The sequence below is a fragment of the Schistocerca gregaria genome, chromosome X (assembly GCF_023897955.1).
Source record: "Schistocerca gregaria isolate iqSchGreg1 chromosome X, iqSchGreg1.2, whole genome shotgun sequence".
Lineage (NCBI taxonomy): Eukaryota > Metazoa > Arthropoda > Insecta > Orthoptera > Acrididae > Schistocerca > Schistocerca gregaria.
In genome coordinates this window covers 524,239,554-524,265,778 of record NC_064931.1, presented here as the reverse complement: position 1 = coordinate 524,265,778, position 26,225 = coordinate 524,239,554, and the positions used below count along the sequence as shown (strand labels likewise).

Genomic DNA, 26,225 nt, shown 5'->3' with positions numbered 1-26,225 from the left:
TGCCATTAAATCAGAAATAAGTTGTTTCTCACCTTGCAGTTTCTCACTGTGAGCAGTGCGTAATCAGGTCCATTTGAAATGCCAGGTCTGCAATCTATTTTGGATTTCCTAATTTTCGTTCCTAATTTTCTTTTCCCTTCATACACTCAGCAATAGCATGTTTCAAATTAAAAAAACCATTGACTTAACCATCGTACTTTGCAGTAATGTATAAAGTCTTCATGTTTTTCGTTCAGTCCTATCAAAACATGCTGTAACTGACAGTTAAATAATGCGCGCCACTTTAGAATCCATGCTTGCAGATTTAGCACAAGGCGCTTCTCGATTTATATAACAATGAACCCCGTCTGTCGAGCTTTGTAGTGTTCTTCATCATCAACTAAATCTTTAAAAAAATTCTGCGTGGCGTTTAACGTTATTCCAGAGCAAATTTGCGGTACCTGTCGATTACGTGACTGCATCATGGATACTGAGGGTTCTCACCTTGCTTTCCTGTCATCTTTTCACTACGGTCGCAGGCTCGAATCCTGCCTCGGGCATGGATGTGTGTGATGTCCTTAGGTTAGTTAGGTTTAAGTAGTTCTAAGTCTAGGGGACTGATGACCTCAGATGTTAAGTCCCATAGTGCTCAGAGCCATCTGTCATCTTTTAAAATCTTGTGACGACGGATCATAAAACTACCACTTTTTGTGCAAAGAGACACTGGATCCGTCAACTTCCCTTATACAACAAACAAATAGTGAAAGGTAAACAGCGAAGACACCACGTTTCTGTTGGACTGAAGAATATCGTGCCGACCGAAAAATGCCACACCGCAGTGCTAAATGAAGTATCGCGTTGTACCGAGTACTTCAGAGAAGGACCTAGCAAAGTCGAGACAGGTCAAGCCTCTGCCCGCATGTGTGCAGCACATCGTGCTCGAGTACAGTTTTGCACGTCATGCCAGACCCTGCATTGACAGTGCAATCCAAAGCAGGTTAACAACAATTTTGACAAATTAGTAACACTGTTATTAAGAATCATAGTCTGTTAAAAGTAAACGCTGCAGATCCAGGCCTTGTGGTATCTTACTCGAGCTAGCTGGCCTCTGTGGCCAAGTGGTTCTAGGTGCTACAGTCAGGAACCGCGCTGCTGCTACGGTCGCAGGTTCGAATCCTGGATGTGTGTGATGTCCTTAGGTTAGTTAGGTTTATGTAGTTCTAAATCTAGGAGACTGGTGACCTCAGATGTCAAGTCCCAAAGTGCTTAGAGCCATTTAAACTATTTACTCGAGCTAGGCGAGTAACGGCGTCTTTATGTGGTGTGTTGCAGCGACAAGTGCCTGAACCAGTACAAGATGAACATCTTCTGCAAGGAGGCGCAGGCGCACCTGCAGCTGCACCCGGCGGCGGCGGGTGCGGTCGCGGGGGCGGGCTCGTCGGGCGCGCTCATCACACCCGACCTGTGGCTGCGCGACTGCCGCCCCCCTGCCGCCTCCGCCTCCGCCTCGCCCACGCCACCCCCATCCTGCTCCGACGCGGACGCCTCCACCGCCAGCCCCGCAGACGCCGAGGCCACCGTGACGCCGCCCCCGCCGCCACCGCCACCGCCGCCGTCGCTGCCGCCGGCGGAACCCGTGCTGCCTCTGGTATCAAAACTGCGCTCCTGTCATAGACATCCGTATCTATTAGGGAGTTTGCGGCATGAGTAGACTGGACAGAGTGTTGGGCCACGATGACACGTATTCACCCTAAAAATATTCTTCGCCCCCTTAAAGGGGCACACTAATCGCATGGTAGCGCTTTAGATGAAGTACCAGGGGGTCATACGATCTCTCACTGCTATCGTTAAGTCATCGCAGTGAAGCAGTGTGTACACTCTGGTGACAAAAGTCATAGGACAGCGATACGCACATAGCGAATGGTAGTAGTATCACGTACGCAAGGTATAAAGGGTCAGCGCATTAGCGGTTCTTCCATTTTCAATATTCTGAGAACCACAGTGCCAAGAGTATGCCGAGAATATCAAATTTTAGGCAGCAGCTCTCAATGCGAACAAAGCAGTGGCTGACGGTCTTCACTTAACCACCGAGAGCAGCAGCGTTTTACCGTAGAGTTGTCAGTGCTAACATACAAGCAACAGTGCTTGAAATAACCTCAGAAATCAATGTGTGACGTACGACGAATGTATCCGTTAGGACAGTGGGGCGAAATTTTGCATTATTGATCTATAGCAGCAGACGACCGACGTAAGTGCCTTTGCTAACAGCACGATATCGCCTAAGGCGCCTCTCCTGGGCTCGTGACTGTATCGATTGGACTCTGGGTGACTGAAAAACCGTGGCCTGGTCACACGAGTCCCAATATCAGTTCGTTAGAGGTGATGGTATGGTTGGAGTGTAGCGCAAACCCCGCGAAGCCATGGGCCCAAGTGGTCAACAAGGCACTGTGCAAGCTTGTGGAGGCTCCATAATGATATAGGTTGTATTTACTTGGAATGGACTTGGTCCTCTGACCCAACTGACCCCGTCACTGACAGGAGTTTGATATGTTCGGCTACTCGGAGACCATTTGTTCCCAATTAATGATAGAATTTTTATGGATGACAATTCGCCATGCCACAGGGCCACAATTGTTCTCGATTGGCTAAAAGCACATTCTGGAAAATTCGAGCAAATGATTTGGCCACCCAGATCGTGCGAAATGAGTCCTATCGAACGTTTATGGGACATAATCGAGAGTCCTTGTACAAAATCCTGTACCGGCAACACTAGCGCAGTTATGGACGGCTATTCAGGCAGAATGGCTCAATATTTCTGCAGGGGACTTCCAACGATTTCTTGAATCCATGCCACATCGAGTTGCTGCATTACATCGGTCAGAATTTTTATTACTAGTATACATTTTTAATCCTTTTTAGATTATCTTATATTGCAGTGGAAACATGTTCACCGATGATAAAGGCGCTATGCTGTAATGGTGGTGTGCATGAGAATCGTCATGGTCTCGATGAGTATGACTATGGGGCTCTGTGGAATTGGAGGTAGTGACTAAAAGTCAGTGAAGTGGAGGAAGAGAAGGAGAAGGAAGTGGAAGGATGACGTGGGGTGGAGCATTGTTCAGATGTTCAAACGTGTGTGAATTCCTTATGGACCAAACTGCTGAGGTCATCGGTCCCTAGACTTACACACTACTTAAACTAACTTAAACTAAGTTATGCTAAGAACAACATACACACACCCATGGCCGAGGGAGGACTCGAACCTTCGGCGGGAGAGGCCGCGCAATCCGTAACATGGCGCCTCAAACCACACGGCCACTCCACTCGGTTGGAGCATTGTGATCGCAGCTGGGTAGGAGAGCATATCTCTGAACGGATTTCATCATTGGAGAGTGCAAAAGTATGAATAATGCGTAAAGGTCCATGAAAAGTGTAATCTGGATGTAGTGACATGGCAAGGATCTATATTGCTGATTAGTGGGTCGGATACTGCGTGCTGGGACTGGGTTTTGTGGTTGATGTATTGGATCCAAAGGTGCTGTGGAAGAGAAGAAGGTGTGGGAAGTGGATGAGTTGATGTAGGATGTGAGTCGAAGGTATGCATATGGGGAAAGCGAGGTGGCATGTACTTATATCCAGGATTTCAAGCTTTTAGGGGAGGTAGAGATCCAAACAACATCATCGTAATTTAGGATGGGGCAGATGTGTTTTGTAGTTAATGATGATGGTAGGAGGTTGCTCACCCCTGGTGTGGCCTCGTTGCTGTTTTGGTCTAGCTTCAGGCAAATGCCAGGATGGTTTCTTTGAAAGGGAATAGCCGACTTCCTTCCCCACCCTTCCCTAATCCGATGGGACCGATGACCTCGCTGTTTGGTCCCCTCCCCAAATCAACCAACCAACCACCCATTGCTTTCGTCAGTTTCGGGTTTATATTGGACGGTATGAAGGTATGAATTCCATGCTAGTTTTCTGCTGAGGTTTAGTCCTAAATACTTTTCTGTTTGTCAGAGGGAAGGGCTGGCTGTAGATGGAGATATGGCAGTCGAGACGACACTAACGCTACTAAGGAATGTGGCTTGGCATTTATGTGAATTTGCTTGTAGTTTTCACATATTACATCATTCAAACAGGAGATGCAAAGAATGTAGGGGGAAGGCATGGGAGAGTTGGTGGGGGGAATGAGTAGCTAGGTAGATAAGTGGTGTCATCAGCATATTACAGGAGGTAGGTGATGGGGGAGGGGAGGGGAGGGGTTTGTCGGAATGTCTGCAGTGTACAGGATGTAAATGAGGGTGGACAAGATAGACCGTTGAGGCGTACTTACAGTGGCATGAAATCCAGAAGCAGATATGGTTCATTGTAACTTTAGTCTGTCCATCTGCCTTCCATCTCTGTCTACATATCCCACGAACCATCGTTTCATTTTTATTACTGTCATAGCTATGGCTTCAACTTCAGTGTGTTTCTTGATCTAGTTGTTCTTTTTACTTTTTCCCCTGGTAGTTCTTACCATGTCTCTCTGTTGGTTGCTGGGTAATCTCCAGTTTTTAGACTTTGTCGTACTAAGACTCCATGTATCAAGTGAAAACTGGGAATGCTCACTGACTGTAAACTTTCTTTTTCAAAACTGTCTGCGAATTCCTAAGAGACCAAACTACTTAGGTCATCGGTCCCTAGACTTACACACTACTTAAACTAACTTATGCTAAGAACAACACACACCCATGCCCGAGGGATGACTCGAACCTCCGGCGGGAGGTTTCCTTTTCAGAAACATTGGATGCTTTGTGCCGAAAACCTTTTTTAGTTTACCAGAAGCGGTTTAGGCCATTATCACTACCCTATTTATTTTGCTGTTAGCATAGTCTTCACCTTTAACTGCCCTAAATGCAGGGTTATTCATAAGTGGCTCTCAGATTTCTGGAGACGACTGTGCGAAAACTGGAAGATACACACAAAAATGACACATATCAATAGATAGAACATCTCTTCAAGTTTCCATTCGTAATCGCTCAGTGACGTAGTTTTCAGAGCGCACCACTCTGTAAACGGAAGAAAGGAAAACAGGCACTGTTCAGTGTTCAAAAATGGGAAGATGGCTGATGTATACCATGTAGTACTTCATCTGAAGACCGGCCATATCGTTCATTTGCAAACCAAAAACATTTGTTCGTTATGCTGCCACTCTGCACAACCATTAAAGGCAATGTGATTTTCCTTCACTAAAAAGCAAGTCTGAGCTCTGACAGTGCAGCACAGGACACTCTGCCTTTTTTCTGACGGGATGTGTGGGTGGATCATTGACTTGAAGTAGTAACCTATCGCCTTGTGACTAACATGTCTTCCGACCCGTAAAGACGGATGGCAAAGGTCATCACTTCAACTTTGAACAAGTAGGGTACGAGGATATGGAAGAATGGCTTCAGAACCAGCCTTCACCCATCTTAAGGGAAGGTATGGAAGAACGTACACCACGTTAGGACAGTCGCCTGAGCCACGCGGAGTGGCCGTGAGGTTAGAGGCGCCATCTCACGATTGCGCGGCCTCTCCCGCTGGAGGTTCGGTGTGTGTGTGTGTGTGTGTGTGTGTGTGTTGTTCTTAGCTTAAGTTACTTTAAGTAGTTAGAAAGTCTAGGGACGGATGACCTCAGTAATCCCTTAGGAATCCCCCCCCCACACACACACGGTGTGAACAATGGGGTAAACATACGTACGCTCTCGCGAAGCCTAATCACGTACTATGCTTCTCGAGTGTTCATTTTTTAATACAGTACATTAATGTCTGAAACGGCCTGTCTATTTTTACTTGACCGTTGCATAAGAGAAACACACTCCCAATTTTGCAATAATTATAACTTTTCTAAGACGAACAGCAACTGTGGTGGTGTAAGACGGATAAACTTATAAGAGCGATGACTACAAAACACTGCTACCCGCAGCCAGATTTGTCTAGCCTTAATCATCATCGCCACACCCCTCGGAATTCAATTGCTTTATCTCCTAACACTAATTAAAAATTCACATATTTGACTTTAACAACATTTATGTCAAATAACATGCAATAACTACTTCAATTCTAGTGTTCCAGTCTTGCACCGTTTTTATGCCAACTGTGTATTATCTTCAGACGCTCACAATGCATCTTCCTGCTTCTTATTGCTTTCTAGGGACAAAGGATAAGGGTATAGATCAACTATGTATAGGGTCATCAGACTGATAGCTAATTACGCTCTTATCTAAAGAAAAGTAACGTCATTGAACGATCTACATCTACATCCATACTCAGCAAGCCACCTGGCGGTGTGTGGTGGAGGGTACCTTGAGTACCTCTATCGGTTCTCCCTTCTATTCCAGCCTCGTATTGTTCGTGGAAAGAAGGTTTGTCGGTATGCTTCTGTGTGGGCTCCAATCAATCTGATTTTATCCTCATGGTCTCTTCGCGAGATATACGTAGGAGGGAGCAATATACTGCTTGACTCTTCGGTGAAGATATGTTCTCGAAACTTCAACAAAAGCCCGTACCGATCGGAAAGATATGCAGAAAGACTTTGACGTATTTACGCTTTGTCCGGCGTAGTGCAGCAACTCGCCATGGCATGGACTCAACAAGTCGTTGGATATCCCCTGCCGAAATGTTGAGCCATGCTGCCTCTATAGCCGTCCATAATTACGAAAGTGTTGCCGGTGCAGTATTTTGTATACGAACCGACCTCTCAATTAAATCCCATAATTGTACGATGAGATTTATGTCGTGCGATCTGGGTGGCCAAATCATTCAAGCTAAATATCCACAATGATCTTCAAACAAATAGCGAACAGTTGTTATCTTGTGACATGGCGCATTGTCACCCATAAAAATTACATTATTGTTTGGGAACAAGAAGTACATGAGCGACTGCATATGTTTAATGATCGGTTCAGTTGGACCAGAGTACCAAGTCCATTCCATTTAAACACAGTCCACACCATTATGGAGCCAATACCACCTTGCACAGTATCTTGTTGACAACTTAGGTCCATGACTTGGTGGGTTCTGCGCCACACTCGAACCCTATCGTCAGCTGCTACCAATTGAAATCGGGACTCATCTGACCAGGCCACAGTTTCTTAGTCGCCTAGGCTCCAACCGATATGGTCACAAGGTGCTGCAGACGATGTCGTGCTGAAATTTGGTATTCCCGGCACACTCTAGAAGCTGTAGATCTCGGAATATTGACTTACCTAACGATTTCCAAAATTTAATGTCCCATGCGTCTAGGGTCAACCACAGTTTTGCTTTCAAAGTTTGTTAATTCCTGTCGTGCGGCCATAATCACGCCAGACACGTTTTCACATTAATCACCTAAGTAAAAATCACAGCTCTTCCAATGAACTGCCCTTGTATTATTATATTACCACCATCTGTATACGTGCATATCGCTATCTCAAGACTGCTATCACCTCAGCGTAAATGAAAGCTCCTGATAAATGCAGGTTAATGCCTGGAATAGAGTATCCGATCAGTCGAATAGTGGTGGACGTCTTGAACCTGTGACATTGTTTACAGAGTGGATAATACTAAGAAGCTACGGGAAAATGAATGGATGTGTTAAAACTATGGTACGGAAAGTAGAGTGGAAGACCGGTTTATTGCAGGGGTTCACGGAAAGTGGAATGCATCTGTAAAGGAAATCATATAGAAGACGCTAGTTGGGCCAATTCTTCAGCGTTTGGAATCATTATCAAGTGAGCATGGGCTTGCCCGTCTTTAGAATGTTGACTGTCTCTTTTTGTATCGACCTAATACAGATTTCACGCACTGTAAGTGCTTTGACAGTAACCTATTTCCTAAAAAAATGTAGTTTTCCAGTAATCTATCAATTAACTGGAGCTATCCGCGCACCTTTCCTACAGCATAAAGTATGTTGCAGTTGCAACTCCTTAACCAACGTATTGTTTGTCGTATGTATTTGTACGACAGCGATAATTCCACTTGTCACTCATAGGTCCTAAAATTTTTAATGCACACAAACTAACAATCACTACATCTGCTGCTAGTTGCCAGTCTTTACACAAATATGGTATTTTCTTTAGACCTGCCCGGAAACTTTCATAATTTTGTTGGGCAATATTTTCTCATAGATAAACGCACCCTTTGAGAAAGAAATAGAGCTTGAAAATTATACTATTCGTATCCGCATCCTAGTTTAATTTGTTATGTTTGTCAAACATTTGCCTTCTTTTGGATAAAAGACGCATTATGCGCAGTCGGTTTGTGATCATTCTCCACGTCCGCCGGTGAGTATTTGAGCTTCAGTCGGTATAGTTGCCAATTTTTGATCCTATGATTCGGGTTTAGGTCACATTTTTCTGTAACATTTAACTAGTATAGTGTAATTTTTAAGCTGGTCGGTGTGGCCGAGCGGTTCTAGGCGCTTCAGTCTGGAACTTCACGACCGCTACGGTTGCAGGTTCGAATCCTCGCTCGGGCATGGATGTGTGTGATGTCCTTAGGTTGGTTAGGTTTAAGTAGTTCTATGTTCTAGGGGACTGATGGCCTCAGTTGTTAAGTCCCATAGTGCTCAGAGCCATTTTTAATTTTTAACATAAATATACATTTGGGTTTATTTCGTTTTCATTTTCAAAGTCATTACTACATGATGGAATCATGCTGTTTTCTCGTTGTAAAATATGAATTAATTCCTTTTATTGGTTATTATGTTGTCCAATGAATTACTACACTCATGAAGACTGTATGCTAATTACTGCAATAAATTGTTTTTAAGAGGCATTGCAGCGCAAGCTAAATTTGAGGAATTTTGGCATGTGGTTGTATCTGTCCACATTACAGTAAGATATATCAAAAGGGTTTAATGATAGGGTATTAATTTTAAATTTCTTTATTTTCGGTTGCTTTAAGGCTCGACTGTTCAATAATGTAATTCTATTTGACAGATGTAAGAGACCCCTCAAAACATCAAAGAACCACCTCCGACCTGAGCCACATCCTTCACACACAGCAGTTTAAACGTATCACTGAGCTGTTGACTACAAAGATCCCTTGCATACAGTTCCCTTCGCATTGTTCGCTCGGAAGCTGATTCAAATGGGCCTCCCTTCACTGACGGTAGCAATTGCTGTCGGGTTTGAAACCGACTCTCAGTGATAAGGTGTAACCCTAGCCTCGGTTCCCCGTCCACTTACTTTCATTTTACGGCCACTGTTTTTACAACATGTCACTTGGCTGCAAGTCATACACAATTCATTGTAGGCATGTTGGACAGATGGTGTTAATACACCAACAAATCGAGCACGTCCAACTCGATAGCACTCTTCTCTGGTTTTGTGAAGTCTCCAAGCCAACTCATCTAATGGTGGAGAGTGGACATTCACTCTGCTTCACTGCCGTAAATGGTGGAGGGTTCTCTGTCAGATGCCAGCTTTACGCCATCTATAGCCGTCCATAGCGACCACTGGGTTCTTTTAAGGGGATAACAAATATTTTGTCTGGAGAAATTATTCCATGTACAGTTTTAAATATCGAATCAAGATTTTTGGCAAACGATATTATGCAAAGAGGCGAATATTGTGTTATAATGATAAATAATCGGGACGTTTTTCATTTATCATATGGTTCAAATGGCTCTGAGCACTGTTCGACTTAATTTCTGAGGTCATCAATCGCCTAGAACTTAGAACTAATTAAACCTAACTAACCTAAGGACATCACACACATCCATGCCCGAGACAGGATTCGAACCTGCGACCGTAGCGGTCGCTCGGCTCCAGACTGTAGCGCCTAGAACCGCACGGCCACTCCGGCCGGCTTTCATTTATCGAGATATAGAAACTAATATAAGTTTTTCAACAGATGGATGTGCTTTTTTTAATGCTGTCCCATTTCTCATCAATATAGCATGGTAACACAGCACATGCCAACATTCATTGTGCAGCATAGTATTTGTGTAGTGCAAGCTCTTGGACGTATACAGGTTACAACTGATTTCTTACTTCTAGACAAGGTATGGAGAGTAGGAGGGCAAGGTTCTTACGAGCCCACATAACTATTTTATCTCAAGGTCACAGATACAATAAGGGGGTATCAGGTTACAATCCAAGTGTCAGGTTACACACTTGAAGTAGCCATATTCTAGATCACCCCACACTCCCCTCGCCCCAGGGGATCACCAGCAATTGTTCAAGGTAACCCAAAGGAACTCCTGTACTACCCACACACCTTAGACAATTGAATTAGTTATATTCAAACTTATTATGTAACTTAATACCGGTCAGATGGTCTAGTATGGTATAAAATTGGCAGGAAACCACTTCCATCTACCAGCCAATGGGAGCATATTGAAATGGCAGGTAACGATTTCCTCCCCTCTGTCCCATGGACTAGCTAGATTCAAGTTCCACCTTCCCTTCCTCAACCTTTATACCTAGCTCTGTCGTATAGTCCTCTTCAATCGAGATTTATACATGATAGGGAGACATACTAGTTTGGTATAAACAAATTACTACTAACAGTAATTCTATAGTGAAAGACTCTGGACATAATAACAATGATATAACAAATTAATTAACAGTGAATTAATAATTATTTTGCAGTACAATTACTTAAATCAATTGTTTGATTTTTCAATTAACAATTTACTTGTTGGTTTATTTATGAAGCTGTTTGTTCCGCATGTACAGAAATTTGCAAAGCTATTTATATAACATACACACATTACTTTATTTACAAAGCTATGTTTTTTTCTGCTACTATCTCATACACTAAAAACTTAAACACTACATTTCCCATAGTAATTACTGATTTTGTACATTCTATATACAGTATTTATATTTACATCATTTTATTTCTAATCATTCTATATACATAATTAACATTTCAATCGCTGATCAATCTCTGTATATTTTTCAAATATATACGAAATGCACACAACCAACCATTATTTACAGTAAATAAATAGCCACACATCCCGTCACTCAGTGAGTAGTGTGAATATGGCAAGGACCAAATGCTGTTCACTGAGATGAATCTTTCGTCGCCATGGTACGTCAGACCGACTTTCAGCTGCAGTGCTGTATTTACCTCTTGGCATCACAACTGTGTAACTTCCTGGCTTACCATTCATGGACCAGCACCAATACGCTCGAGGAGGCATAACTTCCATGATGGCCATGCATGATGCACATACATAGCTACCTCTGGGTGGCACCTGCATCTGTGCTGTTTGCATACATTTTCGACCTGAGCCACACAAATCCTACAATCTGCAAACGATTCGCCTCGTCTTTCATCAAGCCGATAACGTTATTGTTTTGTGGCTTTATTCCATAAGAATTATCGGCCACACACCCAGACGTGTCGAGTTCTTCAGGACAGTACCTAATTACTTTATACGGATCGTAGCCATTCACTCATCAGTTGAAACTATCTGTACCCATATAAAGTAACTTGGGAAGGGTGAAGTCTGACTTCGCAGACTGATAGTGTAACCAGTACATGTAGAGTTTGGAGAGGTCCAGAACACACATACCAATATGGACAGGTTTCGTGAACTGCACTAGAACCTTGGCCATCTCCACAGCGACTAGTCTTTTATTTGAGATGGTGACCTGCTTGAAATTTGGTTTGGCAATGTAATCTCTTGCGCCGACCCCCCCCCCCCCCCTTCTCACCGTAAACTAAATCAGTTTCGCGGTATTCTCTAACATTTTCCATGGTTTTTCCCAAAATTGATTCGTTCATTAATTTGTAAAAGTCTGTTTCAAAATCATAAATCACGAGATTCCTCTGTTTGGTGTTTACGTCAACGTACTCATTCAACCAGCAACGCTGGTGATTCTAACAAGTTACATCACGGAACTACGCGCTCTGGACACGGTGACAAGGCGCTGGGCGCAGCATGCACGTCAGCGTGATATATCAGTTCAGCCTCCAGAACCAATCCCTCATCAGAATCAGCGGCTACATCAGGGATCCTCTCCTTAAATCTGGCGCTTTCCTCTTCAGACGTCCATCGACACCATCCAAATGGCAGATTTTTTTTTTTGCATGGCGACCCCGTAGAATTTGTTTAAATCCAAGTAAAGGATGTAACTTAAATTGTCTTCTTCACTCATTCGCGGGTCGTTAGCGTTTGCATACCTGTGCATGCACTGGCAAAGTCCCCACGAATCCCGCGTTCGAAGAAAGTCAGCATGCTGGTCAACATTTTAATGCTGACACGTGTTCTTCTTAACATTGCTTCCACTAAACCCCTGTCACAGTGTCATGAAAGGTAGGATCCAAAGAGAATGTGCCCACGCATACACTCTGGAATTTCGCAAAATTTTGTGCAAGTATGCGTGCGTCTGTGTTCACATATAATATAGCATATCCCCTAAATAACAGATGCCGAACTGCTGCCAAACATTCATCGCTTGCTCATACTCCACATCTGTTACAGCTGTGTCTGATAATTTACTGAAAGTGGAGGTGTGGAGGTTTATTTTTGGCTTGATTCGTGTGGAAAATGAAATGTATGAGGGTGTACTGGAAAGAAATTTTTTGTATCAAAGCTCTTAAAGCTTTTTAAATAAAATAATTTTAATTAACATTCTACATCTTTATTCTTTATGTCTATGTCCGCAGCTCGTGGTCGTGCGGTAGCGTTCTCGCTTCCCGCGCATGGGGTCCTGGGTTCGATTCCTGGCGGGGTCAGGGATTTTTCCTGCCTTGAGATGACTGGGTGTTGTTATGTCGTCTTCATCATCATAGGACCTTGCTAGTACAGCGGTGCGGGTCTCCCGCATCGTCCCCTACGCTCCTCGGAGTATGGGACCTCATCATGTCTATATATTTATTTCTCGATATAGTCACCCCAGTGACGACCATATTTCTCCCTGTGAGTGACCAGTTTATTGATAAAGACGTCACTGTAGAATGTTTGACTTTGTTGATAGAGCCACAACCTCACCTCTATGTGCACTATGTCGTCCCTATCAAAGTGAAGCACTCGAGGGTGTTCTTTTAGGTTTTGTAAACAGATGAAAATCGTATGGGGCCGAATTGGGACTGTGTGGAGAATCAGCAATGACACTGATCCAAAGGCGTCGGATTGTTGTAGATGTCGCAGCGCTTGTGTGTTGTCTCGTATTGTTATACTGAAGGAGAGGATGCGCCTCGTGTGGACGAACTCTTCTAATTTGCGCTTTTAGTTTCCAGACTGTCTCGCAATACCTTGTAGAGTTTATGATGATGGTTTAAGGCAATAATTCCAAATGCACCACACCTTGAATGCTGTGAGATTAACATTGCCTGCTAATGGCACAGTGTAGAACTTTTTTGGCTTCGGCGATCTTTTGTGGTGGAACTCCACCGATACTCTCGTATTTTCAGGGACAAAATAGTGAACCCACTTTTCATCACCTATCACAATATTGTTAAATAACCTATCACCTTCATGCTCAAAACTCAAAAGAAGTTGTTGAGAGATGTCCAGTCTTCCCTCTTTCCCGTCAGGAATAAGCTAGAGGCACCCATGATGCACACTGTTTTCTGCATTGCAGTTCTGTAGTTATGTCCTGTGCACGCTCTTGTCATACGACACACTAACCTGAGAGCTGTTCCTGTGTTGTCTGACGATTTTTTCACATCACTTCATCAACCCGATTCAAAAGTGTCTCAGCAGTTGCCATGCATGGTCGTCCACTCTAAGCTCTGTGACACACAAATGAGGTTAACATCACGGTTTCTTTCATTACGATTACTAATAACTCAACGTCGCGCATTACTATGTGTTACAATCATAGTCGTACACAGATTTCATTCTTTTAAGGATTTCAGTTGGAGGCACGTTTCCTGCAGTTGGAAACTCGATTACCGCACGCTGTCTCTCATGCATCGACATAGTTACATTGTACATCACCATGTTACACACTACAGTTCGGAACCATCTAGTAGCAGAGGGCAGCAACTTGTGGCAGCGAATTGGGAAAGTCGACTGAACAGTGTGCTTGATATGTAATACTTCAACCGATTCTGAGTACAGAATACAAAATTCATAGGAGTTCTTTTCAGCAACGCTTTTTGGTATGGTTCAAATGGCTCTGAGCACTATGGGACTTAACTTCTGAGGTAATCAGTCCCCTCGAACTTAGAACTAATTAAACTGATCTAACCTAAGAACATCACAAACATCCATCCCCGAGGCAGGATTCGAACCTGCGGTCGTAACGGTGTCGCGGTTCCAAACTGTAGCGCCTAGAACTGCTCGGTTATCCCGACCGGCGCTCTCTGGTACGACACTGATCTTGTCACCTTTCAAGCTGATATCATCCAAGTGCTCAACAAAGAAGCGAACAACACATCAGCTCAAATTATCAAAGAATATGGATGTATGTTATGACAGTTGATATTCCAAGTTGCTTCCGTTTTGAACTCCATTGTGGAACTTCCCTGTTAGATGACAGCAGTCCTTACGTAGAATTCCTGCTTGTCTATCCAACGGCAACCTACAAATATGGCTACCTGTATAATGCATGATTCTCCTGAGAGTCAGTCATCTGACTGTTTTTGCGATATGTCTCATCAACTTCCCACCCACGTTTATTGAGTTCAGAGAGCAGCCATCTCACAGAACTACCCCTGACGTATGATTCGACTTTGTTAAGGTTAGGTACTTACGAGCATACAACTTGGTACAAAGTCGTGTTCAGCACGTGCAGTTCTGTGAAGGTTGTGTGGGAGACACTGGAACCACCTCCACCACACACTACAGGAGCTAGGAGGCACTCAAAATTAGCATATATGAGGTGAAGGGACATCGATTCCAACACTGGCCGTTCTCAAGCTTTAAGAAAATTTTATCCTCAGTAGGCATTTTCACAAAAACCGTTTCTTGTGCAGAGCAGTCAATAAAGTGTCTTTCTAGATACTAGCTCTTAGTACAAGAATTGAGGCATCTATGGCAAAAATACCTTGCACCTTTATTTTCTGAAAATTGTGAGGAAAGTAGGCAGGACATCTTTTTGATCCAAACATAGTGCTGCTTTTCATCCTAGAAGAGCACTAACAAATTTAGATATCTACATGTGTGCAGCGCCGACAGGCTAATTTTTAAAAGTAGAGGGGTTCAACTACTTTATGCTTTACTTCTTTCTGCACAGTGTTTGCCTGTCATCTTCTTGTGGCTTGATATCATCAACATCTTAGCCATAAACGTGAATTTAATACGCAGGGTTCTATCTCTCGAATTTTGGTAGGTCCTGGAGTTTTACAGTGAATGAAAAGTTTTTGAAATTGTAATGCCACAGACATAGGAGGTTTGATATGTAGTAGTATGCTCAGGATTAACACTATAATTATATTGCAAGCCAGAAGCGACCATGCAAACCAATATTCATTCCCTTATCTAAATTCTGGACATAAATGCATGCTTTTCTTAGCTGTAAAATCTTTTGGAACAGGGATGAAATTCAAGTATACATTAAGGTGGGGTGCTCGCTGAACGCCTCACCAGATTCTCTTATCCGCATTTCGGAAGATTGGCGCAGTATGATGCTCTTGGTAAAAGTTCCAAATCACTCTGCGAGTGACTCATCTCACAATACATCATTAGCTCCCCAAATTTGGACGCTGCATTTTTCCTCAACAGCATGAGTGTCCTCTTTCGAGACGTGAGTGAGTTCACAATACAGTACTACCTTACACTTAATGGAGCTGTTCTGCGGGTCGGTGACGAACCCAGGTGGCTCCCTTTCCAGAACAGCTTCAGAAGTATTAATGAAAGTCTCAGGATGTCGGTGCTCAGCATTAGCGATGTTAATACGAGCTTCTGAGCTCTTGTCTCCAAAAGCACCAGCAGAGTAGTCCCATGTGGAAGCGCGATTTACCTGATAATCTGCAACCCAGCTGCTACTGTCATGTCTATGGTGATGTGATGATGTCCGATGGCGACGATTGCAAGATGGTCTAGGGCACAACGGCTGTACCGACAAACGAGATGGTGTCAGCTCCCTTACCATGTTGCTGATGTATCGGGCTGTGGTGGTGTTTGCGTGCATGGTGAATACATCGTTGACGAACCGAGTTGGGGTGACAAACACATCATCATTGTGTCAGGCCATCGAGTTGTTGTGGTAGATGCAAGCTCGAGTCTGTACACGTCCTTCACATGTGCAAAGAACCAAAAAAATATAAATAATAATCACGTATAAAAAAGATATATGCAAAAATCTATAAAAATAATTTTTAGTTTTTTTATTTACATTCAAATTTTTAAAGCTTCTGAGTAGGTTCATAAGCCTCTCGTCACAAGTTGTTTGCCATGATCCCTCGCACTATCTTATCCTGCGTATCAACATCCATCGCAATATTATCATCAAGTGCACCTCTCCCTCCCCCCAGAAACAAAGGTTCATGACAACTGTGAGATTGTGCACGACCCGCACAGCATGGCTGCGCCGGCAAATGAGCTGCGATCATCAGCCCATACCACGTTAATGAGGACACAAGCTCGTTTGCCAATGCAACCACTTTCTTTGCACCCTAGATCACCTCGCAGTCGTCACCATCGGACATAAACTCCTTGTCAATGCTGCCACTTTCTTTGCACCCTAGATCATCTCGCAATAGCCGGCATCGGACATCATTATGGCATCGCCATGGATCTAGCAGTAGCAGCCCTACAGCCTGCTCTGTTACGTATCATCAGGTAAATCACATTGCGGAATTTTATTACTCCGTGACTGCTGAGAACCTCACACTGATAGGAACTAATGCTGGGTATCGACACCTTGAGACTCTCTTTAATGCTTGCGAAGCCATTTTGGAAAATGAGCACAGATTCATCGATACAGTATCGCGCTATTAAGTGTAAGGTAGTTTTGTATGGTATATTTATGCCCCTCGTCCCCCCTCAAGAAAGAGTGCAGTGATGCTGTTGGGGAAAAGTACATCGTCCAAATTTTGCGAACTACTGGTATGATATAGTGGGGTGAGTCAACTGCTGAATGGTTCAGAATTTTTACCAACAGCTTCGTACTACGCCATTTTTCTGAAACGCGGGAAAGAGGGTTTGTTAAGGAGCCCAGCCGAATACTTCGCCTAAATGCATACTTGCATGTCTTTGATCCGCTTAATGGGCCGCCCAGTGCGATATCTCTTCCGAAGATATTGCTGCTAAAATAGCACGCATTAATAGTCCAGTTTCATCTCCGATGCTAAAGATATTACTGCTAAAAAAGCATGCATTAATGTCCAGAATTCAGATAATGGGGATAAATATTGCATTAGATGGTCACTTCTGGTTTGCTGATTATTGAATTCACGATTATGGCCAGGATGTTGATGATAGGAAGACGGAAAAAGATTATGAGGAGAACACTGTGCAGAAAGGAGTAGTGCATATAATAGTTGGACACCTCTACTATCAAAAATCTGCCGGTCAGCGTCCCAAACATGTAGATTTGCTGCTATACCCAGAGGGAAAGAAGCAACACTAGATGTGTCCACACAACTGTCCAAAGATAAAGGTGCAAGGAGTTTTTACCTAGAGTGAGTATCTAGGAAATCATCTTATTGACTACTTTACGAAAGAAACGGTATGTGTGGAAATGCTCACCGAGGTTAAAAAGTTGCTAAAGTTTAAGAACATCCACGACCAGCATGCATGTTCCTTCATCATGTACGCTGACTTCGAGTGCCTCCTAGTCGCTGCAATGCGCTGTGAAGCCGAAGCCCATGCATCTCTTACAACCCTACGGAACGGCAGATATGTGGCATCATATCAATATGTGTGCTCATATGTCTCTAACTTCAACAAAATCGAATCATAAGTTAGTGATAATCCTGCTAGATGGCTGTTTTTTAAACTCGAAAAACTTACCGGCCGTTGTGGCCGAGCGGTTCTAGGTGCTTCAGTCTGGAACCGCGATACCGCTGCGGTCGCAGGTTCGAATCCTGCCTCGGTCGTGGATGTGTGTGATGTCCTTAGGTTAGTTATGTTTAAGTAGTTCTAAGCTCTAGGGGAATGATGACAGAAGTTAAGTCCCATAGTGCTCAGAGCCATTTGAACCATTTTTTTCGAAAAACGTGCGTACGAAGTTGATGGGATTCTTCGCAACAACATTCACATGATCAGCTCGCAGGAAAACGACGCATTATACATGAAGGCAATTGACTGTAATATTTTTGGGTTACCGTTGGTTAGAAAAGAGCAAACTACAAGTAGAGTCCACTGTCATCGGATGGGGAAGTTCCACCTTGCAGCTCACAAAATATGCAACTTGAAATATCAACTGACACAACACACACCGTCTTCTAACATAATATGAGTGGGTGTGATGCTCATTTCCTTGTTCAACATTTGAGTGATTTTGGCTTGAAAGATGAAAGGGTCAATGTCATACCTGACACCAGTGAAGAGTGCATTTCATTTTCCAAGCGAACCACTCAAACTTAATACTCCGCTTCCTGGATAAGCTACATTTCAAGTAAGCGTTCCTTCAGAAACTTGATGAAACAGTGGGACAGGAAGTTTGACAGTGCCTGCACCGGTTGCCAAAGAGAATAACTTGCAAATGACCAAGGAGGAGTACGGGCCGCCTGACGATTTAAGTTGCCTCCTTTACTTAGATCTGAACAACTTCTTGGTTATGCCATGCAACGAAGGCTGCCATTTTCAGGGTTATGATGGATGTCCAAACAGGAAACAGCCAGGGTAAGATGCATGATTTCGCCGATGATTCTCGTCAGGAATATGTTCTGGGGGCAGAACTGACATATCCCACCCATTTGCATGATACACATAAACACAAATGTGCTGGTTGAGGACACCAGCAATGTCTCAGATTAAGGCTGGAACTTGTTAGCATCACCTGTGCCATATCCTTCAAGCAATGTCACTGGTTTATGGAGTACAATGATGTAAATACCTCTTGGGATGTGTGACTTTGAAAAAGATATTTACAAATTAATCAACAACTCATTTTTTTCGGGAAAACAATGGAAAATGTTAGGGAATACAGGGAAATTCATTTAGTTTACCGGTGGCATAGAGGAGGCAGTTGTTTTGGTGGACGAGATTACAAAACTTGACCAAATATGAAGTGGAACACCACCTTCAATAGACGACAACTCGCTGTGGAATTGGTCTCGATTTCATTGCAGTTCACGAAGCTTGTATATTTCGGTACGTGTCTTCTGGATCTCTCCAAACTCGACGTGTACCAACTCCACTATCAGTTTTCAAAGCTGAACTTTATAGGGATACAGACAGTTTCATCTACTGTGTGAACGGCTACGATTCATATGAAGTAATTATGTACAATTCCGAAAAATTTGATACGTCTGGATTACAACTCGATAATCCTTATCGAATAACACCACAAAAAAATTATCGGCCTGACGATAGGCGAGGAGAATCGTTTGCAGATTGTCGAGTTCATGGGGCTCAGATCGAAAATGTACGCATACCGCATAGATGCAGCTGCCACCCAGAGGCGGACTAAGGATGTGCATCATGTGACCTCAAAGATTATCGAGGTGCCTGTTCGAGGATGTTGGCGCCACAACACTTGTGGTGCGCCAGGAGGTACACACGGCACTGCAGCTGAAAGTGGAACTGTCTCGACATTACGACAAATGGATCTTTTATGAGGACAGGATTGGCAGCCTCCCGTATGCAAACTCTTCATTCAGTGCTTGAGAGTGTGGCTGTGTTTTCATTTATTTGTAAATAGTGGTTGTGTATGCAAAATAGTTGAATGAACCACTTGTCATAACTATTTGTGTGTTTGAATGTGTGCTGTCACGCCATTTGTGCTTGCAAATCATGTCCACGCTATGTGCCTGCAAATACTGAATGCAAATGTGAGCATGCGTGTGTGTGTGTGTGTGTGTGTGTGTGTGTGTGTGTGTGTGTGTGGAGGGGGAGGGTGGAATTGTTTCAATTGCTGCTCCTAGTCCTCACTTAGAAAAATGTATAGAGACTGCTCACTGATTAAAATGTAAATACTGTACATAGAATGATCAGAACGAAAATGTAAGTGCTGTGAAAAACGTCTGAATAGGCATCGGAAGGAGCAATGCTACTGACCGACCGCCGTATCATCCTCAGCCCATAGACGTCACGGAAGGCAGATATGGAGAGGCACCTGATGCGTACCGTTGTTACCACTGCGGCAAGGCCGTTGGCGTACATAGAAAGAAAACGATTAAAATGTAAATATCGTATACAGAATGAAAAAAACAAAAAATTCTATGGTAAACATAATATTTAAGCTTTTAGTTACCTGATAGTATTAATAATGTATATAAAGCATCAGAAGAAATTATTAGCTCTCTGAATAACCAGTGTATGTATGCCATACACATTAGCTATGCAAATTGTTTTATATGCGAAACAAATAGCTTTGTAAATGAACCACCAAAAAAATGTAAAAAAGCTGCTGTATACATGCCACCAAACACAAAAGAAAAAACTGTTAATAAAAATCAGACAGTACTGTTAGCTAATTGTATTGCAAAAAATTGTTAGTAGCGCGCCATTAGTTAATTTGTTACATCATTATTATTATTTCCAAACCATTTCACTGTGGAATATTGTTAATAATAATTCCTTAATAACAAACCCGCACTTCGCATGATGTACAGGCCTCGAATGAAGAGGCCTACGCAACTGAAATAGCTGCAAAGGATTGGGAGGGGGAGAGGAAGTTGAATCTTACTGGTACAGTGGAGGGGGGAGGGAAGGAGAGGGTTTTCCCACGATTTTAATGTGCTTCCAGTGACTGACAGATAGGACGTATTTCCCACCAATTGAAATTAAACGAGACCACTTGACCAATATCGAGCTACGTTATGACCTTGAATATAACTAGTCCAGTTGCCTATGGTGCATGCGTAGGACAGGGGTTCCCCCGGGTTACCAACAACTATTGCCAGTGATTCCCCAGGGGGGAGGAGGGGAGGTTACCTTCAATGTAAGGATCCCTAGTATGTAGCGTATCACTGGAAGTTTATTTTGATACCACCGTATCTTATCTGTGACCTTGAGATAAGATCGTTATCTACGCTCGTAGGAACCCTACGCTACTACTGTCCTCACCTTCTCTGGAAATAAGAAACCGGTTATAATCGATTTTGGCCAATAACCTGCATGACATAACTGCTCAACGGCTGTAAGCCATAAAATAAAAGTATAATGTCCTGCCTGCCAAGATATATTTAGATGCTGCCGCTGCGGCTTCATTGTCCCCAGTTCATTACATTTGTTGAGTGTTTTGCAATGTTTTATTTCCGAACGTAGTGGGTACGAATTTAGGGAATCTGATCAACATGCTTGTAGACATCTCAGGGTTCATTTTCAGTTCAGAGGTCATGGAGCGGTTTTCCCCCTACCTGTAATACAGGAGACTTCCTAGAATTACTGACTGTTCTCAGTAGCTATCTGGCGCACCCATCAGATATAAGACATTCCAACGACATGTGTGATTTCCTGTGAATATTAACTATATGTTATAGTTAATATATGGCTGGCCTAAAGTGTTTTCTCTGGAGTGTTAGGCAGTTTCAGAATGGAGATTAGTCATTCTTCTTCAGAATTACTCATGAATATGCTGAGTACTTATCTTATGTAACGTTTTCAAATAGTCTGCACGACGCCAGCAAACTGAATACCGTCGTGGTTTTTGCCTCTTTTCACAATGTAGCAGCTGAGGCACCAGCGGCAGTCTCTGTGGCCGGCTGGTCTTAGTGTGGCCTCCCTCGGATGGACGTGGCTGCCAGAACTGCTGCGGCAGAGAGCTACGTATCTGTAAAGGCCTTTATCTGTGCTCTCTGTTTAAACCTCTCGCACACGGTACGGCAATGTCGTTTGACTCGTGTGTGTCTGTCTGCTCAGATGGAGGCCAAAACGCCACGGCGCCAGTGGCGGTCTCGTCGCGGCGCGAGGACGGCTGGCTGCGGTGCGCCGCCACGGAGCTCGTCGCCACCCTCGCCGCTGGCGCTGCCGCCGCGGCCGCCGCCGCCCCCGCCGCCTCTGCTGGGGCCAACCTTCCCTCAGCCGCAGCCACCACCGCCGCCGAAGTCGCTGCTCTTCGGCGACCCTCCGCCCCCGCTGCCGCTGCCCCCGCGTCCGCCACCGCCGCCCCCCACGCGCGCCTTCGGGCTGCCGCGGCCCGGACCCCCGCCGCCGCCGCTGCTGCCGCCGGTGACCGTCATGGTGCCCTACCCCGTGCTCATCCCTCTGCCCATCCCGGTCCCCATCCCCATCCCGTTGCCGCTGTTTGCGCCGGACCGTAAATCTGCCCCCCGACGCAGCGGCCTCTGCTCTCCGCCCCGTACGTCACCGCCACCTCCGCCGCCCCCTCCACCGCCGCCGCCGCCGCCGCCGCCACCACCGCCGCCTCCACCACCCGCGCCGCCGTCGACTTCGCCTCCGCCACCTCCAGCACCGCCACAACCACCACGGCACGGTTCCGACAGGCCGCTACGCAAGAGGAAGAGACTCACGGAAACAATTCCCGAAGACGATCCTTTGGCAGAGAGAAAATCCGTTCGTGTATGACCTGAGATTTCCGATTATCCTTCGTCGTAAAACTAAAATTTGACACAGACACTTTAAATTTCACAGAGTATAGGAAGTGCTTGCGCTGATGAAACACACTCTCCAGTTTCTGCTCCCATCACGCCCAGGTCCCTGCATAGAGCCGGCAAGTGCAGTGTTCGAGGCGCCTCCTGCAAAGTTTCCTCTTCCACACGCAGGTACTACATTAACTACGATTAGAGCTGAGGTAAACCTGTAATAACCATAGAACACCACACGACACAGTTTATCACATCCTAGCAGAAGACTGACACTGCCCAGCACGTAGCTGGCAACCAGCTGCGTTTTCCTTTAAAGTGATTCGGCAGCAAAAGGTTTCCTTATAATAAAATCTGCCCGCACACAATGCCAGTTACAGCTCTCATAAGCTACAGAAATAGTTCGGTTTCCCCGAAGCTAGACGTATCTCCAAGCTGAACAGACGTAAAAAACTGTACTGAAATATTAAATGGAGTATTTGCAGTTTAATTCAACCTATCAACGAAATTCAGATACAGCATTTCTTTAAAGAAAATAATTATATTAAAAAGAAGTGAAGGAAAACTTATTTCTCCTCAAATGCTTCAAGTTAAGAAATTATGTGCTGTTGGAATCTAAATCCGAATCCATAGAGTTTAATGTGCTGTGCTTCATTCACTTATTTGTATCTTTCCCCCACAGGGTGTCCAAGAAATTTTGCAACAAACTTCGAGGGTATGTAGAGGCTGCTTTGAGCAACAAACGGAGGATAGGAATCCGTGTCCAGGAACGTCATCCAACGACTCTATGGAGCTTCGAAGTTATAGGTGCTGACGTCTGCAATTAGGCCATCCCTTCAGCAGCAAACGTGACTTTGTGTACTGACGTACCATGGGTGGGAAGTCTCGCAATGTTGTTTGTTATTCATTGATAGCGACTGGCAGCGATCGCCAGTGGAGAAGATGGAGATAGGTGCTGCACAGAAAGGCCTTGTCTGCTATGAATGTGATGTTCTGTTGCCTTGCTGGATGAAGAGTTTGGACACAGGTTTTCACCTGCAGTTGATGTTTCTCCTTTAACACTCTGAAACCTCCGAGGGTTTCTTGTATACTGGAGAAAAATAAACTGCAGATGGAAACCCATGTCTGAAACAGTCATCCAAGCGAATAGAATATCGCATTCTAGTAGACAAGGCCTGTCTATGCAGCAGCTAGCTACATCTTCTCCACTCGCGATCGTGGTAATCAGTAGCGATCACTGAATAACAAACAACATCGCGAGACGTTGCGCCTACGGTCCGACAGCATACAAAGTCACGTTTGCTGCCGAAGGGGTGGGCTAGTGGCAGCCGCCGGCGCTTATATCTATGAATATCTGTAGCGTCGTTGGATATCTGCCACGAACAGATATGAAAAGAGACAAAAGTAATCATGACGGAAATCCATGGAGGTGACCCCCTAACCGCGCGGATTACGAGTAAAAAGTCTCATTTTTGATGCGTCGTCGCAGATACGGAATGCCAACGTCGCTGTTGACAAAGAGCGACTTTCACGCCTTAGGCAGCAATCAACTAGATAGTATGCAGCCCACTGCATTCTAGTTCCTGCTAGCATCACTCATGGCCACATTCGATGCTTCTTAATGGATCAGTCGAATCATTTGGGTTGGATGTATCACTGTTAATACAGCTTTGAATTCGTTTGTTTACGACTGTTGTGTCACCAGCTGTGTGACAGTATACACCGATCTCTGTCTTTCAAGTATCTCAAATAGCTAAACGCCAAAAGTAGTATGAAGCGTCATCGTTTCTTGTTAGGCATAAGTTTCGACATGCGACTCAGTGATCTGAATATATCATGACTACTGACAGTTTGTGGTAGACTGGTACTGCAACCCATATTTCCTCCTCTTTGTGAGCAGGTTCTCTAACCATTGCATCATCTGAGCGAGCCTCCACTCTTGACTTAAACTTTCATTGGCACTGATGTTTCCTCTTATTACTTCCGGAAAAACGTAGCTGGGTCTCTACACCGGAATATGACCATCAGGAGACTAATGTGTCGGAGGGTTGCGACTTACTCTTATACCAGCGGAAATGAATTCACTGAGACGAAAGTGATAGAAGCAGTGGATATGATATCAGCGAAGATGTAATGGCAAGGGCCAGATGTGGCCAGAAATACTGAATCCATAGGTAGTAGTTTCTACAGTAATAGGTGGAAACATCAGTAACAACGAAAATTTTGGTCAGGTAGCCTAATGGTTGGGTTGACTGACTGCAAAAAAGCAGAAAATTCAGGTTCCATTCACATGTTCCATTAGTCACAATTTATTCATCGCAGCGGAGTCCAGTATTTTCCGAGTGAACTTCACAGATACAGTCTCATGTAACTGCATGTCATTCAAATCATCAACACTGTTTCCGCGCATTTCACCACATTGAATTCAATTCAGCTGGTACTCATTGATCTGTCCTGTCATCTCCGCAGACATGTAGAAGGCGGTGCAGAAGCTGTTTAAGGATTTTACTGTGTGTTTGTAATTAGAGTGAAATTAACAGCTATGCTAATTAGTTTCACTTTTATGCGGAACAGTTCATCTAATGGAAGCATTCTCTCAGTCAAAAGTGATAGTTTCTCTTACGAGTAGCAGCTTTTTTTCTGTGTTTATAACCAGGAAAGATTTAGTTTGATGATGAAGTCGACTTAGCAAATAAATCACGAACGTTCTTACGAATGCTGTAATTCCGCTAACTTCCGCGTCGCAGTTAATCGGTCAAGCTCTCGTATCATCTACATGTCATTTTTTCGAATTATTCTCCATCGTTTTCCGTTCATGGACAGTTTTCAGTAGTGCTCTTATACCTATACACAATAAAAAGGCATATGTAGAGACATTACATATTTTATTTCGTACTTCAAAATTTAATTAATTCTGTTGTAATGCAGAAACCCTGAGATAAGATCTGTGATAAAGCAGGAATATCAGTCGTTTCCAGCGTCAGTAATCTTAGAAAACAATGTAATCTGCTCTTCAGTTTCAGGCTGCTTGACACTGCCTTTAAAACAGATATTACTTCTAGTTCGCATTGACTACTGCCATGTGTTTACGAGAATAAAATAATATTTAAGTATTATATTGTAATTTTCTAGCGTCCAGTTGATTCAAAAGACAAATGAATTTTGGTACGAGTATGCTGCAGATAAAACATTAGTTATCACTGTTTTGACAGTAACAGATATATGTGGAAATAAGTGTTAATATTTACTAATTTATAAATTCCTCATTTTACATTTTGTTGTCTAGTCCTGTCTGTTGTATCTCATATTCATGTAGCTGTCCCTGTAGTGTTAAAATAAGACAAAAGTGTACTCCACCATTGTAGTTTTTATAAACTCTGTAAATAAAGTCGATACCATTTTGTAGATGAGGACTGCTAACAATATAAATATGTATATATATATATATATATATATATATATAAATTGCTGTACAGTGGAACCTCATTTATCCAGAGTCAGAGGAATCTTGAGTCATACGGATTATAAAAATCTGGATTAACTGGAAATTCAGAAAGTTAGAATGGCATGGGTTAAATGCCATAAAACACGCGTTATAATTATTTTCGTATAAACACTCAAATTACACGTTATTTACACGCAAGTTCTGTCCAAATATTGAAAAAATATAGAGCTTTTATACCCCAAAA

The 26,225-nt window shown here is 43.6% G+C and overlaps 1 protein-coding gene across 1 annotated transcript in view; it reads left to right on the top strand.

The window, feature by feature from the left end:
• The window catches only part of LOC126298181 (uncharacterized), a 157,775-nt gene extending 131,810 nt beyond the window's left edge, over positions 1–25,965 (top strand). Inside the window, exons 3-4 of the mRNA XM_049989489.1 lie at positions 1,312–1,627; positions 21,854–25,965. Of these exons, the coding sequence (XP_049845446.1) occupies positions 1,312–1,627; positions 21,854–22,519 (982 nt within the window). The 3' untranslated portion in view covers positions 22,520–25,965. The remainder of the gene's footprint in view (positions 1–1,311; positions 1,628–21,853) is intronic.
• The last annotated feature ends 260 nt before the right edge of the window (positions 25,966–26,225 follow it).